The 21,686-nt window shown below is 47.8% G+C and overlaps 1 protein-coding gene across 12 annotated transcripts in view; it reads left to right on the top strand.

The window, feature by feature from the left end:
- The window catches only part of MAP6 (microtubule associated protein 6), a 77,694-nt gene extending 56,266 nt beyond the window's left edge, over positions 1-21,428 (top strand). For 2 of the 12 annotated variants that reach the window (XM_073334938.2, XM_073334917.2), the window contains exons 3-5: positions 2,937-3,150; positions 5,072-5,268; positions 17,085-20,036. In XM_073334938.2, coding sequence (XP_073191039.1) covers positions 2,937-3,150; positions 5,072-5,268; positions 17,085-17,187 — 514 coding nt within the window. In that variant the 3' untranslated portion in view covers positions 17,188-20,036. Of the gene's footprint in view, positions 1-2,936; positions 3,151-5,071; positions 5,269-9,230; positions 9,355-12,023; positions 12,205-12,402; positions 12,606-17,084; positions 20,037-21,213 lie in introns of those variants that run through there. The other 10 variants (XR_012157679.2, XR_012157675.2, XR_012157681.2 and 7 more) reach the window with 10 other exon arrangements.
- Positions 21,429-21,686: the final 258 nt, after the last annotated feature.

The following is a 21,686-nucleotide window of genomic DNA, read 5'->3' as shown; positions in this document are numbered from 1 at the left end:
TAATTAACACCTCTGCAGAGGGTTATCAGGAAGACACTCTAAGCCGATGGGAGAGAGCTTCTCCAGTCGGCATAGTTAATCCACCAGACAATTAAAGGATTAAATAATTACAGAGCGGGAGAGAAAGGAAGAAGTAGAGGCAAAGGAAATAAATGTTTTTAGCTGAGATCTGCCATAAAATAGGGAGTTGAGGTGGTGTAGAGATACAAGGAGGCTGTTCCAACTGGTAGGAGTTGCAGAGGAGAAGGCTCTTTCACCAACAGTGACTAAGTAAAGGTAACAGAGTAACAGCCGTGTTAGTCTGTATTCGCAAAAAGAAAAGGAGTACTTGTGGCACCTTAGAGACTAACCAATTTATTTGAGCATGAGCTTTCGTGAGCTACAGCTCACTTCATCGGATGCATACCGTGGAAACTGCAGCAGACTTTATATACACACAGAGAATATGAAACAATACCTCCTCCCACCCCACTGTCCTGCTGGTAATAGCTTATCTAAAGTGATCATCAGGTTGGGCCATTTCCAGCACAAATCCAGGTTTTCTCACCCTCCACCCCCCCCACACAAATTCACTCTCCTGCTGGTGATAGCCCATCCAAAGTAACAACTCTTTACACAATGTGCATGATAATCAAGTTGGGCCATTTCCTGCACAAATCCAGGTTCTCTCACCCCCTCACCCCCCTCCCAAAAACCACACACACAAACTCACTATCCTGCTGGCAATAGCTCATCCAAAGTGACCATTCTCCCTACAATGTGCATGATAATCAAGGTGGGCCATTTCCAGCACAAATCCAGGTTTTCTCACACACACCCCACCCCCATACACACACAAACTCACTCTCCTGCTGGTAATAGCTCATCCAAACTGAACCTGGATTTGTGCAGGAAATGGCCCAACTTGATTATCATGCACATTGTGTAAAGAGTTGTCACTTTGGATGGGCTATCACCAGCAGGAGAGTGAATTTGTGTGGGGGGGGTGGAGGGTGAGAAAACCTGGATTTGTGCTGGAAATGGCCCAACCTGATGATCACTTTAGATAAGCTATTACCAGCAGGACAGTGGGCTGGGAGGAGGTATTGTTTCATATTCTCTGTGTGTATATAAAGTCTGCTGCAGTTTCCACGGTATGCATCCGATGAAGTGAGCTGTAGCTCACGAAAGCTCATGCTCAAATAAATTGGTTAGTCTCTAAGGTGCCACAAGTACTCCTTTTCTTTTTAAGTAAAGGTAAAAAGTTCAAAGGCTAGATGGGCAGAGAGAAGAGGCAAGAAAGCAGAGAGAGGAACATTCTGTGAGGAAGCAGAAGCAAGAGGCTTGTAAATACAAGACCAAATGGGTCCTCAAGTGAAAGGTATTGTTAAAATTTAAATGACTAATAACTGGGAGCTTTTACCAGAGTCAAAGATGGGTCATAGCACCCACAGAGACCTTGCAGCCACAGCAGGAGGGATAGAAATGCATGCATGCAGCGCTTAATTTCCTTCAAGCGTTGTAAAAACAGACAAGTGCTGTGCTATATGGATGAAATTCACCCCGTGCAGAGGGTTAACGCATCACCTACTTGAACCCTTAGGACATAACTGATGCACAGATCTTGTGCTGGCTCCCTGAGCAAAAGTGAATTTCATCTGTAGGTAAGGAAATGTCGTAGCATGGGATTCCGATTTTGTGTTTCATGCAGCTGGTCAGGAAATGCTTCTCCTTTTTCCCTGAATACAATTTTGGTGAAAAAAAATTTTTTGTCAACAGTTTGTTTGAAATTTTTCCAGGTTGTGGATTTTTTTTTAGTGGAAAAAGTTGGGTTGTTTTGGTTGGTGAAAACAAAACAATTTTTGTTTGCTTTTTTTCTCCCAAAATCCGTGAAAATTTTAAACAGAAATGGAGTCTTTAAAAAATTTCTGATTGACCAAAAAGCCATTTCCCCACCAGTAAAAGTTTTGATTGGAAATTTTCCACTAGCTCTAGTGTTTGCCTTCAGGGGCTAATGAAGAGGAGAAGCAGAGATGTAGCTACCAGTGCTGGTACACATTGCAATCTGGGAGTACTTGTGGCACCTTAGAGACTAACAAACGATGAAGTGAGCTGTAGCTCACGAAAGCTCACGCTCAAATAAATTGGTTAGTCTCTAAGGTGCCACAAGTCCTCCCGTTCTTATTGCAATCTGGGCGAATCCTAAAAAACCCTTACATAATTGACAGATGTGCAGTCAAAGGGATGTGCTAAACCAGGGCTTTAATGTATACGTTGTGGTGCAAAATAGTACAAATGGCGCAATACAATCCCTAGATGAGTGGTGATTGTAGAAAACACTGGATTCTTTACATTTGACACTCACCTAGCTGGTTCTCTTACAGGTAAACTCGCTGATAACAAAGCTCGTGTGCTGAGATGGGAAACCAAACGTTTACTGTGACATCCAGTAACCCTGCACATTCCTCTCTCTTTACATATAAATTTTCATCATAAGAATAAATGCATACAAGAGTCTGGAATCTCTCCTTGGGCTTTCCAGAGCATAGGTGAAGCAATATAGGTTTAAGAGGCACTGAGGCCAGGCCAGACTTTCAAAAGGGCTCAGCACCCACATCTGGGACCAGATTTTTAAAGGCCCAGCTATTTACACACCTAAATTAAGTGGTGAGATTTTCAGCCTCCCAGCAACGACTTTTGTTTCAATAGGCCAGATCCGAGTAGGAGTTTTGGCAATGGGCAATGGATCAAGCCCAACGGGAGCTGTTGGATGCTGAGTTCTGTCAAATCTGGCCCCATATGTCTATGGCATAGGGTTTTCAGAATGCAAAATATACAGAAGGGGAAGGGCCATCTAATGAGATGTCTGCTAAGAAAGGTTGGTTTAGTTTTCACAAGCCACCCATGTTGCCGTTGTTTTAATTTCTGCCTCCTGTTTGTGTTTTTTTGAACCCTAGAAATGAATTCAGACCTTGGGTAGATGTCAACAGAGTCAAGCTTATAAAAGCTAAGCCCCAATACAAGCCCCCGGACGAGAAAGTGAGCCACGAAACCAGTTACAGCTCTCAATTCAAGGGGGAGCCCAGCAAGCCTGTACAAGCTGATAACAAATTCATCGATCGCAGGAGGATACGCAGCCTGTACAGTGAGCCCTTCCAAGAATCTTCAAAGGTGAGAAATACAGTGTAAGGGGACAAGGGCCAGCACGTGTCTGCAGCAGGGCATAGCTATGAAGACTTCACAGCACTGCTTAGTTTCATTCCACTTCCCATGGCTTATTCATTTCTTATTCAATAGGGGACCCTATTAGGACTCGTTCTCTGACACCCCAGTAAGAGGTGTGGGGCTGAATCCTTAGCTGGTGTAGATCAATATAACTGCACTGAAGTCAGAGGTGGGATGCTGGATTACAACAGGTGCAAAATCTGGCCCCAGGACAATCTCTTTGTGTTCGCATTTCCCTGATCTCTAATGTAGACTATTATTACTTGGTAAACACAAAGCTACAAATGCGTTACCTTCTTGTCTTTCACCCCAGTAACATGCTAAGGGCCAGATCCTCCGTTGGTGTAAATGGAGGTAGCTCCATTGACTTCAGTGGAGTTACACTGATTTACAGCAACCACGGATGGGTCTTTAAATGGATCCGATCTGTACAATTTTGGGTCTGGATTTTTTCCTTCATCCCAGAGTTTGGGGTTGTGCAGTTCTTCAAGGTGTTGTTTGGTCCCGATATAAAGAGAGACGGGGTCAGATGGGAAATTCTGCTTCCAGTGGGATTCTGAACCCCACCCCACCTCCCCAAGTCTGGGAGAGAGAATGGGCTGGATCCAGGGTTTTGCTTCGCACCTTCCCCTGATATCATTCCAAGTCCACGCTTGGTGCTGCTGTTTCTTTTGGCAGTAGATGAGCCCCAGGCATCCCATTGTGTTTTTCCTCCATTGTATCAACCTGAGAAAGGAGCGGAACAAGGAGCACGCCCACCCCGCCACCCCGCGTCGGCAGCCCCCCAAACAATGGAACTTATAAAGCATCCAACAGAGGATCCTGTGATTCTTCCCCTCCCCTTTGTTCTGGGCCATCGTTTCCCTTGTCTGATCCCAAAGAAAGGCCACGCCTAATGAGATTGCAAAGGCCACTCCCCAAATCAGCCAGTCAAGGGGGTGACAAAATGTGCCCCCTGCCTCCAGTGACTGACCAGTATCCCTGCATCCTTCTGTGTTTACTCAAAACCTGGGGAGTCCAACATATCACATCAAAAAGCCCCTTTTGCTAAGCTGACCCTAGCAGCCATTGTTCACAAGGTTGCTGAACGCTGACAGCTGTTTTCCTCAGTGGTGTCCCGATAGCCACATGCATTATGGAGACGTTAGAATGAGACCTTGGACGGCATCCTTAAACAAATACAATAAGGCCCTGAATGACGTCTCCTAATGAGTAGAACTCCTTAGAGAGCTCAGAGTCAGGCCACACATTCAGCTGGCTTTAATCAGCGTAGCTTCATTTACTTCAGTGCCAATATGTCAATATACCTTGTGCAGGACGGTCTGGCGCTTTGTACTTAAATAGCATTAGCCCCAACACTTGACTTAGGGCTTGCCTACACAGAGACTTAGGGCTTGTCTACATTACCCGCTGGATCGATGGGCAGCGATCGATCCAGCGGGGGGTCGATTTATCGCGTCGAGTCTAGACGCGATAAATTGACCACTGAGCACTCTCCCATCAACTCCGGTACTCCACCGAGGCAAGAGGCACAGGCGGAGTCCACAGGAGAGTGTCAGCAGTCAACTTACCGCAGTGAAGACACCACGGTAAGTAGATCTAAGTAGGTTGACTTCAGCTACGTTAGTCACGTAGCTGAAGTTGTGTAACTTAGATCGATTCTCTCCCTCTCCCCACAGTGTAGACTAGGCTTAGTGCGTGGCAAACTGGGGTGTAAATCAAAGTCTCCGTGTAGACAAGCTCTTAAATGCGAAACATAAATAAATACAAATTGCCATCTCTTTGATGATGTCTCTCTCTAAATCCTATTTTTCTACCTTTTCCTGTGTGTTTCTGTGTTGGCGGTTTGTATGTTACGTCCATCCAGGTGGAGAAGCGTAGTGTTCAGCCTTCCAAACCAAAAAAGACAACGACGAGCCATAAACTACTGAAAAAGGCCAAAGACAAGCAGATTGCATCTGGCCGGGCTGCCAAGAAAAAGAGTGCTGAGAGCTCCAGTGGGACAAAGCCAGAGGACAAGGAGAAAAGTAAAGAGATGAACAATAAATTGGCTGAGGCTAAAGAGTAAATTTCACTGCACTTTTCTCTCTTTTTTTTTCTTTTATTAAATAAAGGCCACAAAATTAATTAGAGGCTTCTAATCTGCTTTTGTTCTGATTGTATTAGAAGCTTTTATGTTTTATTTCCAAGGAGGATTAGGAATCCTCATTTCAGAGGTCAGGTTTTTGGCTTTGCCTGTACGACACAGATCTACACAGAATGATGGGGAGAGAATGAGGAGGGTGGAATGCACAGAGGATTGTAGGATTACAAAGGTTTTCAATTAATTGTGTGCTGCGAATGTATTAAAAGGCTTGTCTCTTTCCTTGGGCCTGATCCTCCAGTGCTTTGATGGTGTAAAGCTGCCATTTGTTCCACTGGTGCAGGGAATGGGCTCAGTTCTGTTCCCAGGAGCTGATCTCATGAGGCTGAGTGTCCTTTGGAGGTGCTGAGCTTTGTCTTCTCCCATTGGCATCAACAGTACAGGAGAGGTGCTCAATATCTTGCAGGATCAGGCCCTGCAAACCTGGCATAACTCAGTGGAGTCACTCCAGACTCACACTACTGGGACTAAGAGCAGAATTGTTCTCAGAGACATCAATGGGCATTTGGCCCAAGGAAGTGATGAAGGCTCAGATCCCTTGTAAGGAAAGATTTTGGGCTAGATCTTCAGCTGGTATAGATGGGCCATGCCCATTTACACCAGCTCAGGATCTGGCCCTGTGTTGCAGCAGAATGGAAAGTGAAGTAAGGCACAGAGAGAGTCCAGCTGGTTGCAAAGATTTCCTGAATGGGCTTCAAGTCAGACTCTGCAGGTTGTTCCTCCCTGTCATTTTCCAGGATCTGCTTCTTTTTTATGATTTCCGATTTGTTTTGGATCTTGGTCTGATTCCTTTGTTTTTCAGATGCAGATGGATATTGTGTGCAACAGGAGTAGGAGGAGGTTTCAGAAATGGATTCAATTTGCAGACATGGCTTCTTTATGGGTAGCATGGAGCAAGTCACCATTGTTAGCTCTGATTGCATTTTCATACACAGTGCTAGGAAACTGTCACAAGCACAATAGTTTTAAATATACCTGCACGTTAAGTCATGGTTGCTCATAATTGTGCGATTGGAGCCATGACTCAGTTATTGGGAGCCCTAACCTCCAACTTGGCCAAATCCTCAAGCTCTCAACTCAGTGTTTATTGTGTCCTTACTCTGGTAAATTCCCACCAATGTCAGTCTGACTCAGTAAACAAAGGCCTGTTTCCCAGCTGGTATCAATTGCATTGCTCTGTTGAAATCGATGGAACTATATTGATTTACACCAGCTGCGAGTCTGGCCCAGAGTGCTGATCTCAGCATTCGGTTCACAGATTCAGCAGGAGCTAAGAGAGCTAAGTACCTTGCAGGATTGCTTTAGCTTAACAAAACGGAGATGTTGAACCACCTGGGTAATAAACCCCCAGAGCAGCTGTAGGAATCATTCCTGTTTGGCCTTGGTTAATCCTTTTTGTTATAGCTCAATCCAAGTTGCAAATTTCACTAGGCAAAAGCAACTTGGGATGACGTTAGGTGAGAGCTCCAGGATCATATTGCTGTAGTGGTATTGGAAAAAGGACTATCTTGCTTCTAGATTATATTAGATTTCAGTTAAATACTTGCAAGGGTTTGTTTGTTTTTCCGGAGGTGGCGATTTCAGTTTTCAGAATCTAAATGTTTGTCATTTGGTATGTCTGAAAAATTAAAAGGGGTGCCACAATGGAAGGGTAAGAGAAGGTTTCTAAAGATTAAGGAAGTTCTATGCTATGGGAATAGCAAACTTTGTTGGCCCGAGTAATGAATACATGCAAAGTTTAGTGTGTTGTGTAATGTGTCCTGTTTGCCTTGTGCTAACAGCCTAAAGCTTTTGAGTATAAATAAGTGTAATGTTCTGAATTCAGTGGTGTATTTCCAAGTTTAGCTGTGTTAGAACTGTGTAGTATGAACTAACCAGGATGTTTATGTGGAAAAAAAATATATATATACATACATATACCTCCAATATTTAGGAGGAAACCAGGGAAATCCTCCAGGAAGTAAAACTGTGGAACTGTTTGCGAATGTAATGCATTTTTGACATGCATGCTTCATGGAGAACCTCACTGAACTGTCTATAATGGTCATCACTATTCCGAGTGCTCAGAAATTGAATGGATGTTGCGCAACTGCAAACCTCAGTTCTGTCTGCGAGTGCAGAGTAGCTCAGCAAAGGGTTTCATTGAACTCATGAAAGATAACGCATGTTCCTTGCATCAAAATGGATGTTTGTTAACTTTTCGGAGAGAGCTGAGCCTCAAAGACTCTGTGACGCTTGACCTGTTGACGGATGCCTCCCTTCACCGTTACACTTCTCTGGCCGTGCCTACGCTGACAAGCTGACAGGGCCACCGCTGTACCCATGCAGCCGTGCTGCTGTCACAACGCTTGTGTAGCTGCAGGATGCCAATAGGAAAGAGCTCTCCTGTCGCCACAATAAAACCAGCTCAACGAGTGGCAGTAGTCATGTCGGTGGGAGAATGTCTTGCCACTTATGCCAGCAAAACTTGTGTCGCTCCAGGAGGTGTTTTTTTCACGCCCCTGAGCGACAAGACTTTGCTGATGTACGTGCTAATGTAGACATGGCCTCCATAACATACCTCCTTATCTCAGGTAGAGGATAGCAACAGTTAAGATGATGAAGCGTTAGAGCAGTTAAAGCGTGAAAGTAGTTTACAATAGCCAGAAACACTGGCTCCCTCACACAGGAGAGAGACTGTATCCATTCATTGCAGAGGATCGTTCATTTTTGCCCATTAGCATCCATATTAATGCGTCACTAAGTGCCAAGTCCACTGGAAGTTAATGGGACTAAAATGGGGCCCTAAGAGATTTAGCAGTAAGTCCCTTGGATAGGCCCAATTTTGTCCCTATATGTGCACACTATTGAGGGCCCCAGGCATGCATTGAAGTGCATAGTTTGGCCCGGGGATTAGTATTAGGAGATATAATAAAATCAGGTCTTAAGGTCAAACTCTTCGTTGAGTTGCACTCCATGCTAGCCCACTGATGTCAGCTGGGTTACGTGCGGCATGTCTCAGCACAGAATTTGGTCCTAGGGGCCTCATCTTGCCTTAGTTTGTGATGGAACTCCTACCAATGTCAGCTGTGTGCCTGGATTCAGGACAGTGTATAGCCCTCCACCTGCTTTCTCATTGCTCCGACATAATATCCACAGAGTGAATTTAACATTGATCAGAAAGGAGATGAAATCTTTGCTCATTCAAGTCCACTTTGGATGCTAAGCTTGTGGCTTTAATTTGGCAAGAATTTATTCTCTGATTTTGGGTTTCCAACTGCCACAAAGGCAGTTATACTTCATTACCAACTTATCATATGTTTTGCTTTCCTGGTTAAAAAGTGCTTGCTTTATCCTTGTGAGAATTGCTATGGTTTTGACCACCTGCTTTCTTATTTTCACTATGTCTTCTTATTGTGCTGTCACTCCCTTTTGCAAGATGGTGCTAAATGCCAACAGGCTTCTTTTTCTGACTGCTTTGCAAATCCATCATCCGCTTCCTCATCTGCAATGTTTCTGGTGTAAATACATGACTCCCATGTACTCTTGCCTTTTCGAGGCAGTTAGGAAGTGTCTAATTACTATTTTGTGGCCTGGCTTTGGTTGCATATCACAAATTGTCTCTGTAATGTGTTGAGCACACCACCTCTTGGTGCTACTTCATTCTTGCTGTTAGTATGAGAATGATGAAACAAAAAGATTAATGTATAGCCAATTGATTGTGACGTGCTTGTGATCTTTGCTTGCTCAAAGGGTTTTTTTCCCCCAATGATAAATAAATGCTGAAGACGAATACCACCTTCTTGATCTTGTTTTCTCGCTAAGAAGCACAACTGAGTAAGTGAAGGAAGCACCTTTTCCAATGTTTTACATTGGGAGAGCCATGCTGAGTTTCATATTGCAGAGATAACAGTGAGAGGCTGCAATCTGGCTCTCTTCAGATGGCTGCTAAAATCACATAAGCATGAACTGAGGGCTAAACATTGGCAGAGATGAAGATGGACAGTGAAGTCATGTGAACGAAGCAGGTAGTTTGGATTTTATTTCTAATCGGTGCCGTGTTGAACAGAGGTCTCCTGCTCCGTGCCCCTGCGTGCAGGAGGTTACTGGGCAAGATTCTCTGCGCCTTGCTGCTGTTCGGATCACAGTCAGCCAGGCCACAGAAACATGGCCCATGCGGAGGAGGAGAGGAGCTCCTGCCAAGAGCATGATGGCTGAGTTATTAGCACTCATACCTGGCATTCCGATAAAGCCACTTAAAGCCCATTGAAGTCAATTGGGAGTCTTTCCATTGCCCTCAATGGATTTTGGATCAGGCCTTGAGTGCAGAAACTTACGCTCAGGGTTCTCTGACATGATCATATAAAATGAAAGCTACCCAGCGGTGAACTAACAATGGCACATTCTCAACCACAAGCCGGGAAACTCAGAATCCTACTCTCAACACCAGCGCTTGCATCCTATCTTGCCAACAGTCATATCCAGGTGTTAGGAAGAGTTGGTGCCCATTCACAAGCTGGTCCATATGCATAGATGACCAGCAGCAGGGGGCTTACACAGGCAGTCTATATGAAGCCAAACAATTTTTTGACCAGGGTCCATAAAATCCGTGCTGGGAAAATAGTGCATTTGTTTTGCTTGACTTTTTTTTCAGTGGTAATTAGGTGACAAAGGGTTAAAAATACATGTTGGAACATGTACTATATTGGCTACATGAGGGAGGAAGAATGGTCTTATTTTGAGCAGTGGATTGGAATCCAGGACTCCTGAGTTCTGTTTCTGTGTGCCACTGATTGGGACAAGTCACAGATTAATTTATTTGTGCCTCAGTTTACCCATCTAAAGCTAATAATACCCAACCACCAAGATGTTCTTCAGGGGCTTAATTAACTGAGTATGAAGCACTTTGAGCACCTTGGATGAAAGTTTCTGTGTAAATGCAAAGTATTGGTGTAGATAGTAATGTAAATGTGATTCCTAGCTGGGAAAAAAGATGAAGGGTAGAGGGGGAAGGGGTGATATTTTGGCTTCAAGTTATGAACAGCCAGAGAACTTAATTCAGCTTTTTTCATCCAGATCTGCAAGCTTCTGCTTTGAATATTACCTCTATTCTCATTTAATGAATGCTACGTTAACACACTGGGCCAGATCCTCAACTGGAGAAAATCTTCTGTCCTTGGGCCAGATTTGTGGCTGTTGTCTGTTGGCATAGCACTATTGACTTCAGTGGCACTATGCCCATTCAGTCCAGCTGAGAAACTGGCCCATGTAAAAAAAAAATGACATTATACCGTATGTCCTACCAGATTTCACACCCATGCCTAGTCTACAAACAATCTGCTAAATATATATCCATTTCCATCAAGTGCTGAAAACAACACCCTGTTCTAGCCTCAGCAACTTCTCAGAGACACACACGTACCAACCTGTGGTCAAGCATAGAATCATAGAATCATAGAATATCAGGGTTGGAAGGGACCCCAGAAGGTCATCTAGTCCAACCCCCTGCTCAAAGCAGGACCAATTCCCAGTTAAATCATCCCAGCCAGGGCTTTGTCAATGACAACCATACAGCCGTAAAACATTTCAGCTGCTCTAAGGGTGTCTCAGCCACAGCTCTAATTTCCAGAGGTGTGTTTGCACTCAGCTAGATCGGGTAGATAGGGAAAATGTGTGTCATTAAGAGTACGCAATTTGGATGTGTGTGTTTGTAATTGTGGGAGCTCATCAGAATTGTTTTCATACATCCAGTATTTATGCACCCGGATCTGACCTACCATGGAATCACTGAGCACCTCTGCTTAGCATTCCAACAAGAACCTGCAGGAAACCCCCATGCGCAGTGCTGGAAAACGTGATTTAGAATTAGCTGTGAATTTCAAGCGCTACATATATGTGAATAATACATTTTGAAGAGACTGTGTGGCCTAATGAATGAAAGATAGGCTTAGACACCAGGAACTCTTGGGGGGCTAATCACAGGTCTGCCTCTGACTCACTGTGTAGCATGGAGCAAGTCACTTACTGACACAATTCATCTGTCTCAGAGGGGTGTTGTGGGACTATCAGTACAAAGCTTTGAGGACAAGCATTATTTAAAAAGGGATGTTATGCTTTGTAGATCACTTAAAATGTGGAGAGACACACCAGAATGAGCACAGTGTTGGATATGAATTTAGGGGAGAAAAGATTTAAAAGAATTGAAATGTATAAATTAAAACAACCAACGGTCAACTTTACTTCACTACACCCTCAGAAACCGAATGTTTGAGGTTGGCTTGAGCTACCAGTAGCTGGCCAGTCAAAAAATGGTTAAATCTGACAAAATACACTAGATTTCCCTTCACAATTGGCTATTTTTAGGTTGCCTGGCTGGCTAAGACGTGGCTTTGGATTGAGATATTCCAAGTTGTGTGTCTAAATCTCCAGATAATCTTCGAAAATCTCAAATTTTTAAACTAATCAGTCCCAATTCCTGACTGTTAAAGTCCAAGTAAGTCAAGAATATATCTCACTGGTTGATGCGCTACCCGCAGAGATGAGTCCTGTCTTTTGTGTGTCAATATTGTAGGCATTAGGATATACTGGGCCATCTGCCACTGCCAAAGAGAACAGGAATGTCAAGGCAGAAGTCTCTGTCATTGCTGGTGTTTCCCAATGTCTAGAAATAATTGTGTTCTTCTTTCAACAACTGCAGCATCAGAAACTAAAGAACTATACTGGAACAAGAAATGTTTCTCTAAGTGTGGACTTGAATATATGCTAGCATTGAGTGCTAAGAATATTATCCCCAGTGCTGTAGCAAAATACCCTGGTGCTTCCATCTTCCAAACCAGATCTTGGCCAGATCTTGGCCACCTATCTGCAGTAGCTACTTGGTAAGTCTGATTTAACTGTGGGTTTAAGGGCCCAATCATACAGATCCTTACTCATGTGAGTAAATCTATTGAAATTACTAGGATTACTCACACGAGTAAAGTTTGCAGGCAGGGGTAATAAACCCCTGATATTTGATGACTGGTGGCTCATGGTGAAGTGTGGAGATTCCGTGTAAACAACATGGATTTCTGTTTCAGGCTGCCTTTTGAAAAGCTACCTACCCAATGAATGTCAGAATGGAGGACATGTGAGGCTCATGACAAATCTGTGCATGGATTGAAAGGATCTTTGGGTGTCTCGAATGCCAGCTTGCTCTACGGAGAGGCTGCTGCATAAAGCGAGCTACAGGATGGAGATGTCCGTGCTCTCAGAAGACAGTGGCTAAGAAGGCAAAGTAAATGTAAGCAACAGCTGGAAGGAATGTTTGCCAGCAAAGAGAAAATTCATTTCCAATAAACATTTGTTGAGATTTGAAACTACTTTGTTGTCATCATGATACCCCATGATCTCCCACCCTCATCGGCTTTTAAAGCAAATTGTCTGCTGTAGTAGTGGCCTTTCTTCACATCTTCCTTGGCCAGCAAGACACTGTTGCATGGGATGCGTGGGTTGCCTTGCTCCATTCTGTTAGGGTAGGCCCCTTGCCCATACACTGAAACTCAGTAAGGGTTCCTTACTGAGCTGACAGGGCCATGTACGTCCTGGGAGCTGACGTCACCCCAAAAGGCCAGGCTTTGCCCTGGGCTTTTCCATCTCAGCAGCAGGTGTTGCGGGAAGGGCAGGGAGAGGCGGCTGCAGATCAGGACAGGGCTGTGCATGTGCTGTTTCGAAGCTGCTTTCAGTGCTGCCGTCTGCTGCGCGGCGAGAAGCTGCTCACGCGGCACCTGAATCCCCAGTCCTGCTAGCTGCCTGTCTGTGGAAGCCTCCTCTCACTGGGACAAGCCTAGGTACCCCGGGACCCTCTTGGGGCAGACTGTGGCTCAGCCACCCTTCAGAGAGGAGAAAGGTCACCACCACCTCCTCTACCTTTGTCATTGCACGCTGCTTCCCCTTTTGCTCTCTGTGCGCCTCTCTCATTCCCCTCCGCGTTCTTCACTCTCCGTCGTTTTGGCAGGGTGTGGTCGTGCAGCCCCTCCCACACCCTTAAACCTCTCCTGCTTCCCGTCCACTAAGCGCCTTCTCCTTCCAAGCCCTCCTGAAAACCTGCCTCTGACAGGAATCCCTCCACCGTCCCCACGCCCTCCCCGAGCGCCTGTCTCGTGCCTTGTCTGCTCTCTTGTGCAGCGTCAGCTCGTCGGGGCTTCCCTGAGCTTAGACGTCCGTCGCTATGTAACTGGTGAGAATAAACAATGATACCTCACCCCTCCAGGGCCCCACTTCCCTCTCTGACGGGTGTGCAGCTTCGGCACCCCCGTCTGCCAGAGCGCGGTCTGTCTGGCCTGGTTACCTGGCCTATCGTAGCAGCCTTTTGGGATTGCTGAGCTTGTGGTTCTGCTCCCTCCCACACCCCTGGCTGATGGCAGCGGGGGACCCCACTCGGCCCTGTGCCTTCTGCACACCTCAGCGCTGTCACGTGACCTTCTGCCTTTGCGGCCCTGGTGCTGCTGGCAGAACGTGGGGGGGCGGGGGCTCCGCGCGGAGGAATTCGTTGGGGCTCCTGGATTTTCATGGGACGGGGCAGCCATGTGAGCTGTGGAGGCTGGGAAAGAGCTCGCATAGCCCAGAGAAAGCTGCAGAAGCCACAACAGCAGCAGATGCCCACGCATCAGCCTTTCCTAGCAGAACAGAGAAAGCAGCGGGAGCCACATCAAAAGCTGCATCCGTGGACATCAAAGCAGCCGTCTTTTCCAGAGGAAGCTGCAGCGGCTGGATCAGCAGCAGGAGACGTTTCAAGGGTGGATTTCAACAGGGCTGCTTGTAGCCTGAGTCTGGATGACAGCCTGATGGTTCTGGTTTGCACTGCTCATCTTTGGCCTGCCCTTGTGAGGGGCAGAGCAGGGACTGCATTGAGACCGACAGAGTCACAGCTCGATCCTTGCTTCTCAGTTCCTACAGCATCCCACCACAAAATATTCTATAAGGAGGGTAGGGGTAGCAATGGGTATATGCACTCACTGAACTGCTACCCATCACCACACTCTGCTCCTAATGACCTCCAGCGGGAGACCTGCCATTGTGTACAATGGGATCACTGGGTGCAGTTAGCCACAGAGAAAGAGCAGCATGTTAGTAAAAGACTGGATGAGGAACAATGGGAGCCAGCCAGTCACCACTGAAAAGGCTTCCTTCAGGAAATGTACTAGTGTGTGACATCATAACACAGTGCCAGCTACAGGCATGCGAGCAAGCCAGAGACAATGTATGGCATGAGGCGCATGAGGGAGCTGGAAGGCTCGAAGGGGAGAGAAGGCAGAGATGTGTGGCGAGAGCCAGGCCACTATGAAGGACAGAGCTGTTCCCCTTAGTTCTGATCATAGCGCTCCTACAGGGCCAGTTTCTTGATGCCCTTCCTCTCACTGAGTACTAAATGACTCTGCATTGAAATCAATGGGATTGCTAGCAGGATAATGGACTATCCACTGTGAGTCAGGGTATCAGGATCTAACACCTCCCAACCCTCATGCTTTACCTGTCTGGTGCTGCGCTCAGTCCACCAGTGCAACGCAAAGGCGTGAGGCTCTGTATTTACAAAGCACTTGAAATATTACCTAGTTAATGCTCACACTTCTCAGAAGACGCAAGGGAAGCATAGTATTACTCTCCGCATTCTACATATGAGCCACAGAGAGGCTAAGGCCTAGATCCTCAAACCTATTTGAGTGCCTAGCTCCCACTGAAATTAACAGGAGGTAGGCGTCTAAATACCTTGGGGATCTAGGCCTAAGTGATGCGCTTGAGGCTTCACAGCAAGACATTTGGAGACCTGGGATTGCAATTTAACTTAATTAGAATTTAGCTCAACCAGAAGTTATGGGCTTGGGGCAGAGTTTACTGGGTGAAGTTCTTTGGTCTGTGACAGGCAGAAGCTCAGACACGATGGCCGTAATGGTCCCTTCTGGCTGAATCTAGGAACTTACGAGTGCCCATCTTCATGCTCAGTCCACTAGACCACACTGCCTCTATCCGTCAGTGTCTTAGAAAAGAGAACACACATGCGGGGAAGTGACTAACACGGCAGATGCCACAAAATTGGATCCTTCATTGAGAAGGAGGAAGGTGACCAAGGGCTAGATTCACAAAGGGACGTGGGCACCTAACTGCCTCTTAAGGCACCTGAGGCCAACATTTAGGTGTCACTGACATTTACAAACCACCGCTCAGCTGACGCTGTAGGCCCTAGGTGCTTAAAGTTCTGCCGGTGGGCAAGCACAAAGCCGCCTAGGTCCTGCTGTCACCAAACTACTGGGAGCCCTTGTTCGCACCTGAGCCCTGGAAAAATGATCAAACTAGGCATTCCCCCACTTATCTTGTCTGTGGGCCATGACCTGGTCGGGGTGCTCAGAACATACCTCACCTGCACACACAGCCAGGAGCAGGCATGTAGGGGGATGGCTGGAGTATGTCTGTCCGGGTGAGGGCACTCATCTGGGGCGTGGGATATCCAGGTCTGAATCCCTGATTTAGTTCAGGGACTTAAACCCGAGTCTTCTGCCTCCCCAGTGAGTGACTAACACAGGGCGGTGGCTACAATGGGCTGGCTTGTATGCGTGCTGCCTCCCACCTCCTCTTTGACATTTCCTACTGCCTGTCATTTGTGGCTCCCTACTCAGCATCCTGCCTTCTGTGAGTCCCTTTCTTCAGTGCCTCACTGTGCCCAGGGGGAGCCTGGGTGCATAACGTGGGGCTGAGGGTTCCACTGGACAGCAGGATACCTAGGCATTATGTGGCTAAGTCATTGTTATGAATCTAGCCCCGGGTTCATGATGACATGAGCAGAGCAGGCATCTAGGCAAATGAATGACATGCAATTCAGGGGCAGATCTTCAGCTGGTGTAAGTGGAGTGGAGCTATGCCCACTGCCACCAGCTGAGGATCAGGCCCTTAGGATAAACCAATGTACAGAAATGAAGAAGCTAGGAACAAAAACTCCAGTGCCCAAATGGAACAAGAACATGCATGGTCCCTGGTTCTTCTTCTGGCAAGTGCTGGGTACCAGCACTTCTCCTTATTATGAATTCTTAGCAGCTCAGTCCTTGTTTACCAAAGATGAACCTTAGTTACAAATCATAGTAGTTTGCATCTAGCTCTTTTTCATCCAAAGCTCTCGAAGTACTTCACAAAGGTGGCGAAATCTCATATCCCTAATACACTGAGGCACCAAATGGTTAAGTGACTTTCCCTAAGTGAGTCAGCATCAGAGCTAGGATGAGAAGCTAGGTCCTTTGCCTCCTAGGTTCATGCCCAACGCATAGCACTGGATCTGGCCCACTGTTTTTAATGGAGCTATGCCCATTCTAAACACATTTACACCAGTGCAAACCAGGATGAGGCGTGCCACTGAGCTCACTGGTGTGACACCAGCGTAGTGGTGATGTAAGGGAGAAGAATCAGGAGGAGGTGGGCTCCCATCTCTGGGTTCCATAACTTGGAAGGAGGGGAGCCCAATGCCTATGGACAATGGAGTCAGTGGGCCCTTTAGGCCCACAGCACCTCTCCATCAAGCCCAGTCAGTTTAGGGCGCTGCACTGAGTGCCTTGGGGCATGTCTACACTGCAACTGGGAGCCAGCCTCCCCGCCTGGGGCCACAGCCTCCTGTTAGCACACGAGGGGTTCTGTGCATGACATACAGTATCTCAGTCTGTTGTTTAAAGCTGTTAAATGCTGGCCGGTTGTTAAGACACCTGATAATTCACTACTAAACCCCTGCATTTCTTGCCAGATCTCTTTCCCAAGCTGCCTGCAACCAGAGTTATGAGCTGCTGCCTAGCATCCATCCCGTCCTTAGGGCACCGATCTGTCACCTTGTCATAGCACATCATTAATTTCTGCTGCAAGCTTGGCGAGACCCCAGTTTTGTTGGATGATACGTTGTCACAGACGGTCCGTGAGAGTGCAAAGAACTTCAGATAAGTGCCTCGCCTGGCTGAGACAACAGGAATTTTTAACACACAGTCTATAAATTGAGACAGTTTTATTTCAGGATCTGGCTTTTCTTTCAAACCACCCCTTGTTCTGAGGGTAGATAGTTCACCTTCCTGACTCACTTTTCTTTCAAACCACCCCTTGTTCTGAGGGTAGATAGTTCACCTTCCTGACTCACTTTGTCCAGGTCCACTGAACATGATCCAGTTGGTTGTTTTGCGTGTGCTGGACAACGTAGGGGTTGTGGGGGATGTTTTCTTTCTTGTGTCCTTCCTTGAGTAGGGATTTCGCAAGGAATTAATGCAGCCTCCCCCTCCCCCATTTTATTGCCTGTTGTGAATCAGCTTTATTTGAAATGACTATCACACCATTATTCTTATTTCAGTGTCTCATGAAGGATGCCAAAGAAGGGGGAGGTGGGGGCCTGGTGGACCTTTTCTCATCTAGGAGGCTGGTGCATAGCCTGCTGGGACATGCTCATCTCATGGCCATTCAGTGGCTTACATGAAAGAAGCTGGTGGTCTCAGCTCAGCTCCTAGGGGAGAACTGTTCATAGCACGAGTGCTGCATGGAGACTGAAAGGCCCTCTCAGCCCTAGTGTGGTTTGCTAGGGTGTCTGCTGACACATTCCCAGAATACTGAGCATTCTGGTACTGCTGGGAATGGCGGAGGCCTGCCCCGGCTGACCTGCCTTCACATCCACGGTGTGTACGAGGTCACGCCACACAGAGAGTACACCATTTTGAAGACTGCGCTCCTCCACCCCCGGCCAACATGGCCTCTTCAAAATGGCATCCCCATCTGATACTGGACAAAACCAGGTCTGGTTTTGTCTCAGTACCAGACAAGGGACAAACCACCCAAAAAGAGGACTGTCCAGATTAAATACAGATGAATAGCCTGCCCATGTGTTGCTGGATGATATTTGCACAGGGTGATGCAGGGGAACTTGCATTGCTGTTCCTGTTCTATGCCAAGAGGACTTTGGCCTCCAAGGTTATGTCTACACTGCATCTTGGAGAAAGCCTTAGAGCCTGGGTTCACAGACTCATGCGAGCACCTTCAAATTCGCTGTGTAGACATTGCTTTGATGGTGCACCTTGGGCTGGAGCTCAGGCTCTGAACCCCACCCTTGGCTTCAGAGCCCCAGCATAAGCCACTGTGTCTACACAGCTATTTTTAGCACATTAACAGGAGTCTGTGGACCCAGGCTGGGAGGCTGACTCCTAGATGCAGTGTAAATATGCCCCAAGGCACTCAGTGCAGCGCCCTAACCTGACTGGTCCAGGTGGGGCGCTGCCGTAGGCCTGACACTCCCACTGACTCCACTGTCCTTAAGTGTTGGGCTCACCTCCTTCTTGGGGTCCCCCCCTTCCAAGTTATGGCCAGCTCTCAGCTCTCTCACCGCGCACCCCTGGCCTCTGCAGAAAGCCAGTTGTGTTACCAGCTTACTCCCTGCTCCATGACTGCTCCGTGGGGTGGGGAAGTGCCCACAGGCCCCCTGCCAATATGTTCCGGCAGAAAAATCCACCCTGCTGCAAGTGTGGAGGTCAGGTAAACCCTGGACACATGAGCGAGATTGTCCCTAGCTGAGCAGCTCCCAGTCCAGGCTCTAGCCTGAACTGGCATATAGCCTCTTGCAGGGAAAGTTGTGCTCACAGGCTGCAAACCAGGATTGCACTGGATTCAATCAGATGGGCAGACACTACTGTACCTACACGCACATGGGCAGGGCGCTGGCCACAAAATCCACCCTGCCTTTTAATCCCCAACTATCATCGGTCTGTACATATGGCCAGGGCCTGCGTATGAGTCTCATTGAAAAGGGCAACGCAGTTCCCAGATATTTCAAATGGCCGCGGGGCAGCCATTTAAAATCTGGCCTGGATTCCGCCCGCATCTCCGTTCTGCCTCTGTGACCTCAGAGAGCCCTTCCCACCCATCTCTCCCTTCCCATACTCCTCCCCAGCCCCAGAAATCCCCCTTCCATTTCCTTCCTGACCAACATGGATCCCATCCATTGCCCTTCCTGACCCCATAGATCCTCTCCTTCCAGCTCTCACCTGTTGCACGCCAAACCCGCAGACCTCCTTCTTTCCCCTCCAGGGGCCAATCTGCCTCCTGCCCTGATCTCCCTCAGCTTGTTCCCCCACCATCCTCCCTGATTCCAGGATCCTCTCCCCTCCTGCTTCCACTTGCTACCTGCGCTGACCTCAGGCATGTAGCACCTCCTACTATGGTCCCCATGGACTGTCCTCCTTAGCACAAGGACCCAGCGCCTCAGCTGGTTACATCAGCATCGACTCCTATGGAACCCGCTGGCCCTGTGGAGCGCTAATCAATACCGATGCCCAACATCTGAGTCCCCCCCCCTCAAAAAACCCAACAGAATCTGTCATCATGGGCGGTGGGTATAATAGGCCAGGGGAGGCTAAGCGTCCTCTGACCCGCTGCCAGATGCTTGGCCCATAGTGGCCCTGCCTGCGCTCTGCCTCTTCCCCTCCCTGCTCCACCCTGCCCTGAGGCCCCCACCGCCCACTGCTGCTTTGTGAGTCTGTCTCTCCTCTCCTTCACTCCACCCACCCCCTCTCCAGAGGTTGCTGCTGCTCGCCACATCCCTCCTCTCCTCCACCCCATCCCCTGTGGGGACTGGGGGGTGAGGAGGTACACAGCTAGCGGGGAGTGTCTTGTGGGATAGAGGGTGAGGAGGGAAGAAGACAAGAGGTGGATGGTGGGGGTCTTGTGGGGCTGGAAGAGTGAGGAGGGACGTGGTGGGCAGGGAGGTCTTGCAGGGGTAGGGGGGTGAGGAGGGAGCACGATGACTGGTGGATGGTGGGGGTCTCACGGGGGTGAGGAGGGAAGTGGCAGGTGGGGGGGGGTCATGCAGGGGTGGGGAGGTGAGAAGGTATGCAGCGAGTGGTGGGCGGGGGGGGGCCTTGAGAGGAGTGGGGAGGTGAGGAGGGAAGCGGTGAGCAGCAGTGGGGGGGGGCTGAGTGGGGATGGGGAAGGGCCTGGGGCAGAGTGGGGGACAGAGAGCGAGCCCCCAGGGGAAGCTTCACCCACCACCCATGTCTGTCAGTTCCCTTGGATTGCTGAATTTACATATGAAAGGTGTTGGCAGAGTGGAATCCTGGTAGGGTGAGCAGAAGTCCCGATATTATTGGGACCGTTCCAATATTAGGGCCTTTGTCTTACATATGCAACTATACCCCCATTTCCCCACCCCCAAAAGAAAGTGTCCCGATTTTTCACATTGCTATCTGCTTACCCTAAACCCTGGCCTGTATTATTCAGGCAGCTGCTGTTTGGTAAAGCCAATCATTTTAATGACCCGGCAGGATCTGAGCACTTCAGGAGTCCCTAAGACGCTCAGGGCAGACAAGTCACCCCTTAATTTATAGCACACAGCTCCCTTATGTCACAGGGCAGTCACGGCTCGCTTTGAGGGAAAGACACTGCTTCTTTGTTGTAGAATTTTACAGTGAGACACCCTTTGACTGCCTATGCAGGTTATAATCAATTGGCAAACATTTTTCATCCCCGATTTGTGGCTTCCCATTGGGACTGATCCTGTTTGTGCCCAAACCCAGAGCAAGTCTGCTGAAGTCAATGAAGTGGCACAGGTGTAGTAAAACCAGTGCATGGGCCTGACCCAAAGCCCAGTGAAGTATATGGAAAGACACCCATTGACTTCAGTGGGCTTTAGATCAGTCCCTAAATGAGAGCAGAATCAGTCCCATCGTCGATATGGTGATCGTAGGAACTATTTATTGGGTTTATAATAAATGAATGCACTCCATGCAGTGATTCACTGTGAGGCCAATACCAACTGGCGAGGGCGGGCGGGCGGGGGGGGCATGTTCTGTGGTCTTTGATCACCGGTTCAGTCTAGCAGCTGTGGAATGACTCTCTTTTTCTGCTTGCAGGACCCTCGATAAAGCCACCGGTGCTACAGACCAGGAACCAAGTACCTTAGCCCAGGACCCACCTACATGAAGTGAAGCACTTCATTCTGAGCGGCGGCTGGGACAAACACAGCGCCTGCATGAAACATGTATCGTCCTATGGCGTCCAATAAAAACGGTGAACTGCTTGGAATGGGATCTTCTGTTGCCCGTCAGGCACTGAAACGTTACTTCTATCTGCGTCATTTATTTCACTTGATCATGATAGAATTGATATGTGGTTGAGCAGGGGAAGCCAATGGGTCTGAGGCTCCCCTCCCTTACACTGGTGAAATGCCACTGATTTCAGCTGAGGTACTGTGGCTGATATTGGCTGATGGGAGACAGACTCATGCAGGTATCACATTGGCTTTTAGGGCTTATCCTAGGAGCCTAATGGCCAGTGTCAGCCGTTCTTTTCGTAATCCTCAAAGGATCAATGCCATATAATTTCT

This window comes from Lepidochelys kempii, chromosome 1 (genome assembly GCF_965140285.1).
Source record: "Lepidochelys kempii isolate rLepKem1 chromosome 1, rLepKem1.hap1, whole genome shotgun sequence".
NCBI classification, from domain to species: domain Eukaryota; kingdom Metazoa; phylum Chordata; order Testudines; family Cheloniidae; genus Lepidochelys; species Lepidochelys kempii.
The sequence above is the reverse complement of the archived record's forward strand: the minus strand, read 5'-3'. Positions and strand labels throughout refer to the sequence as shown.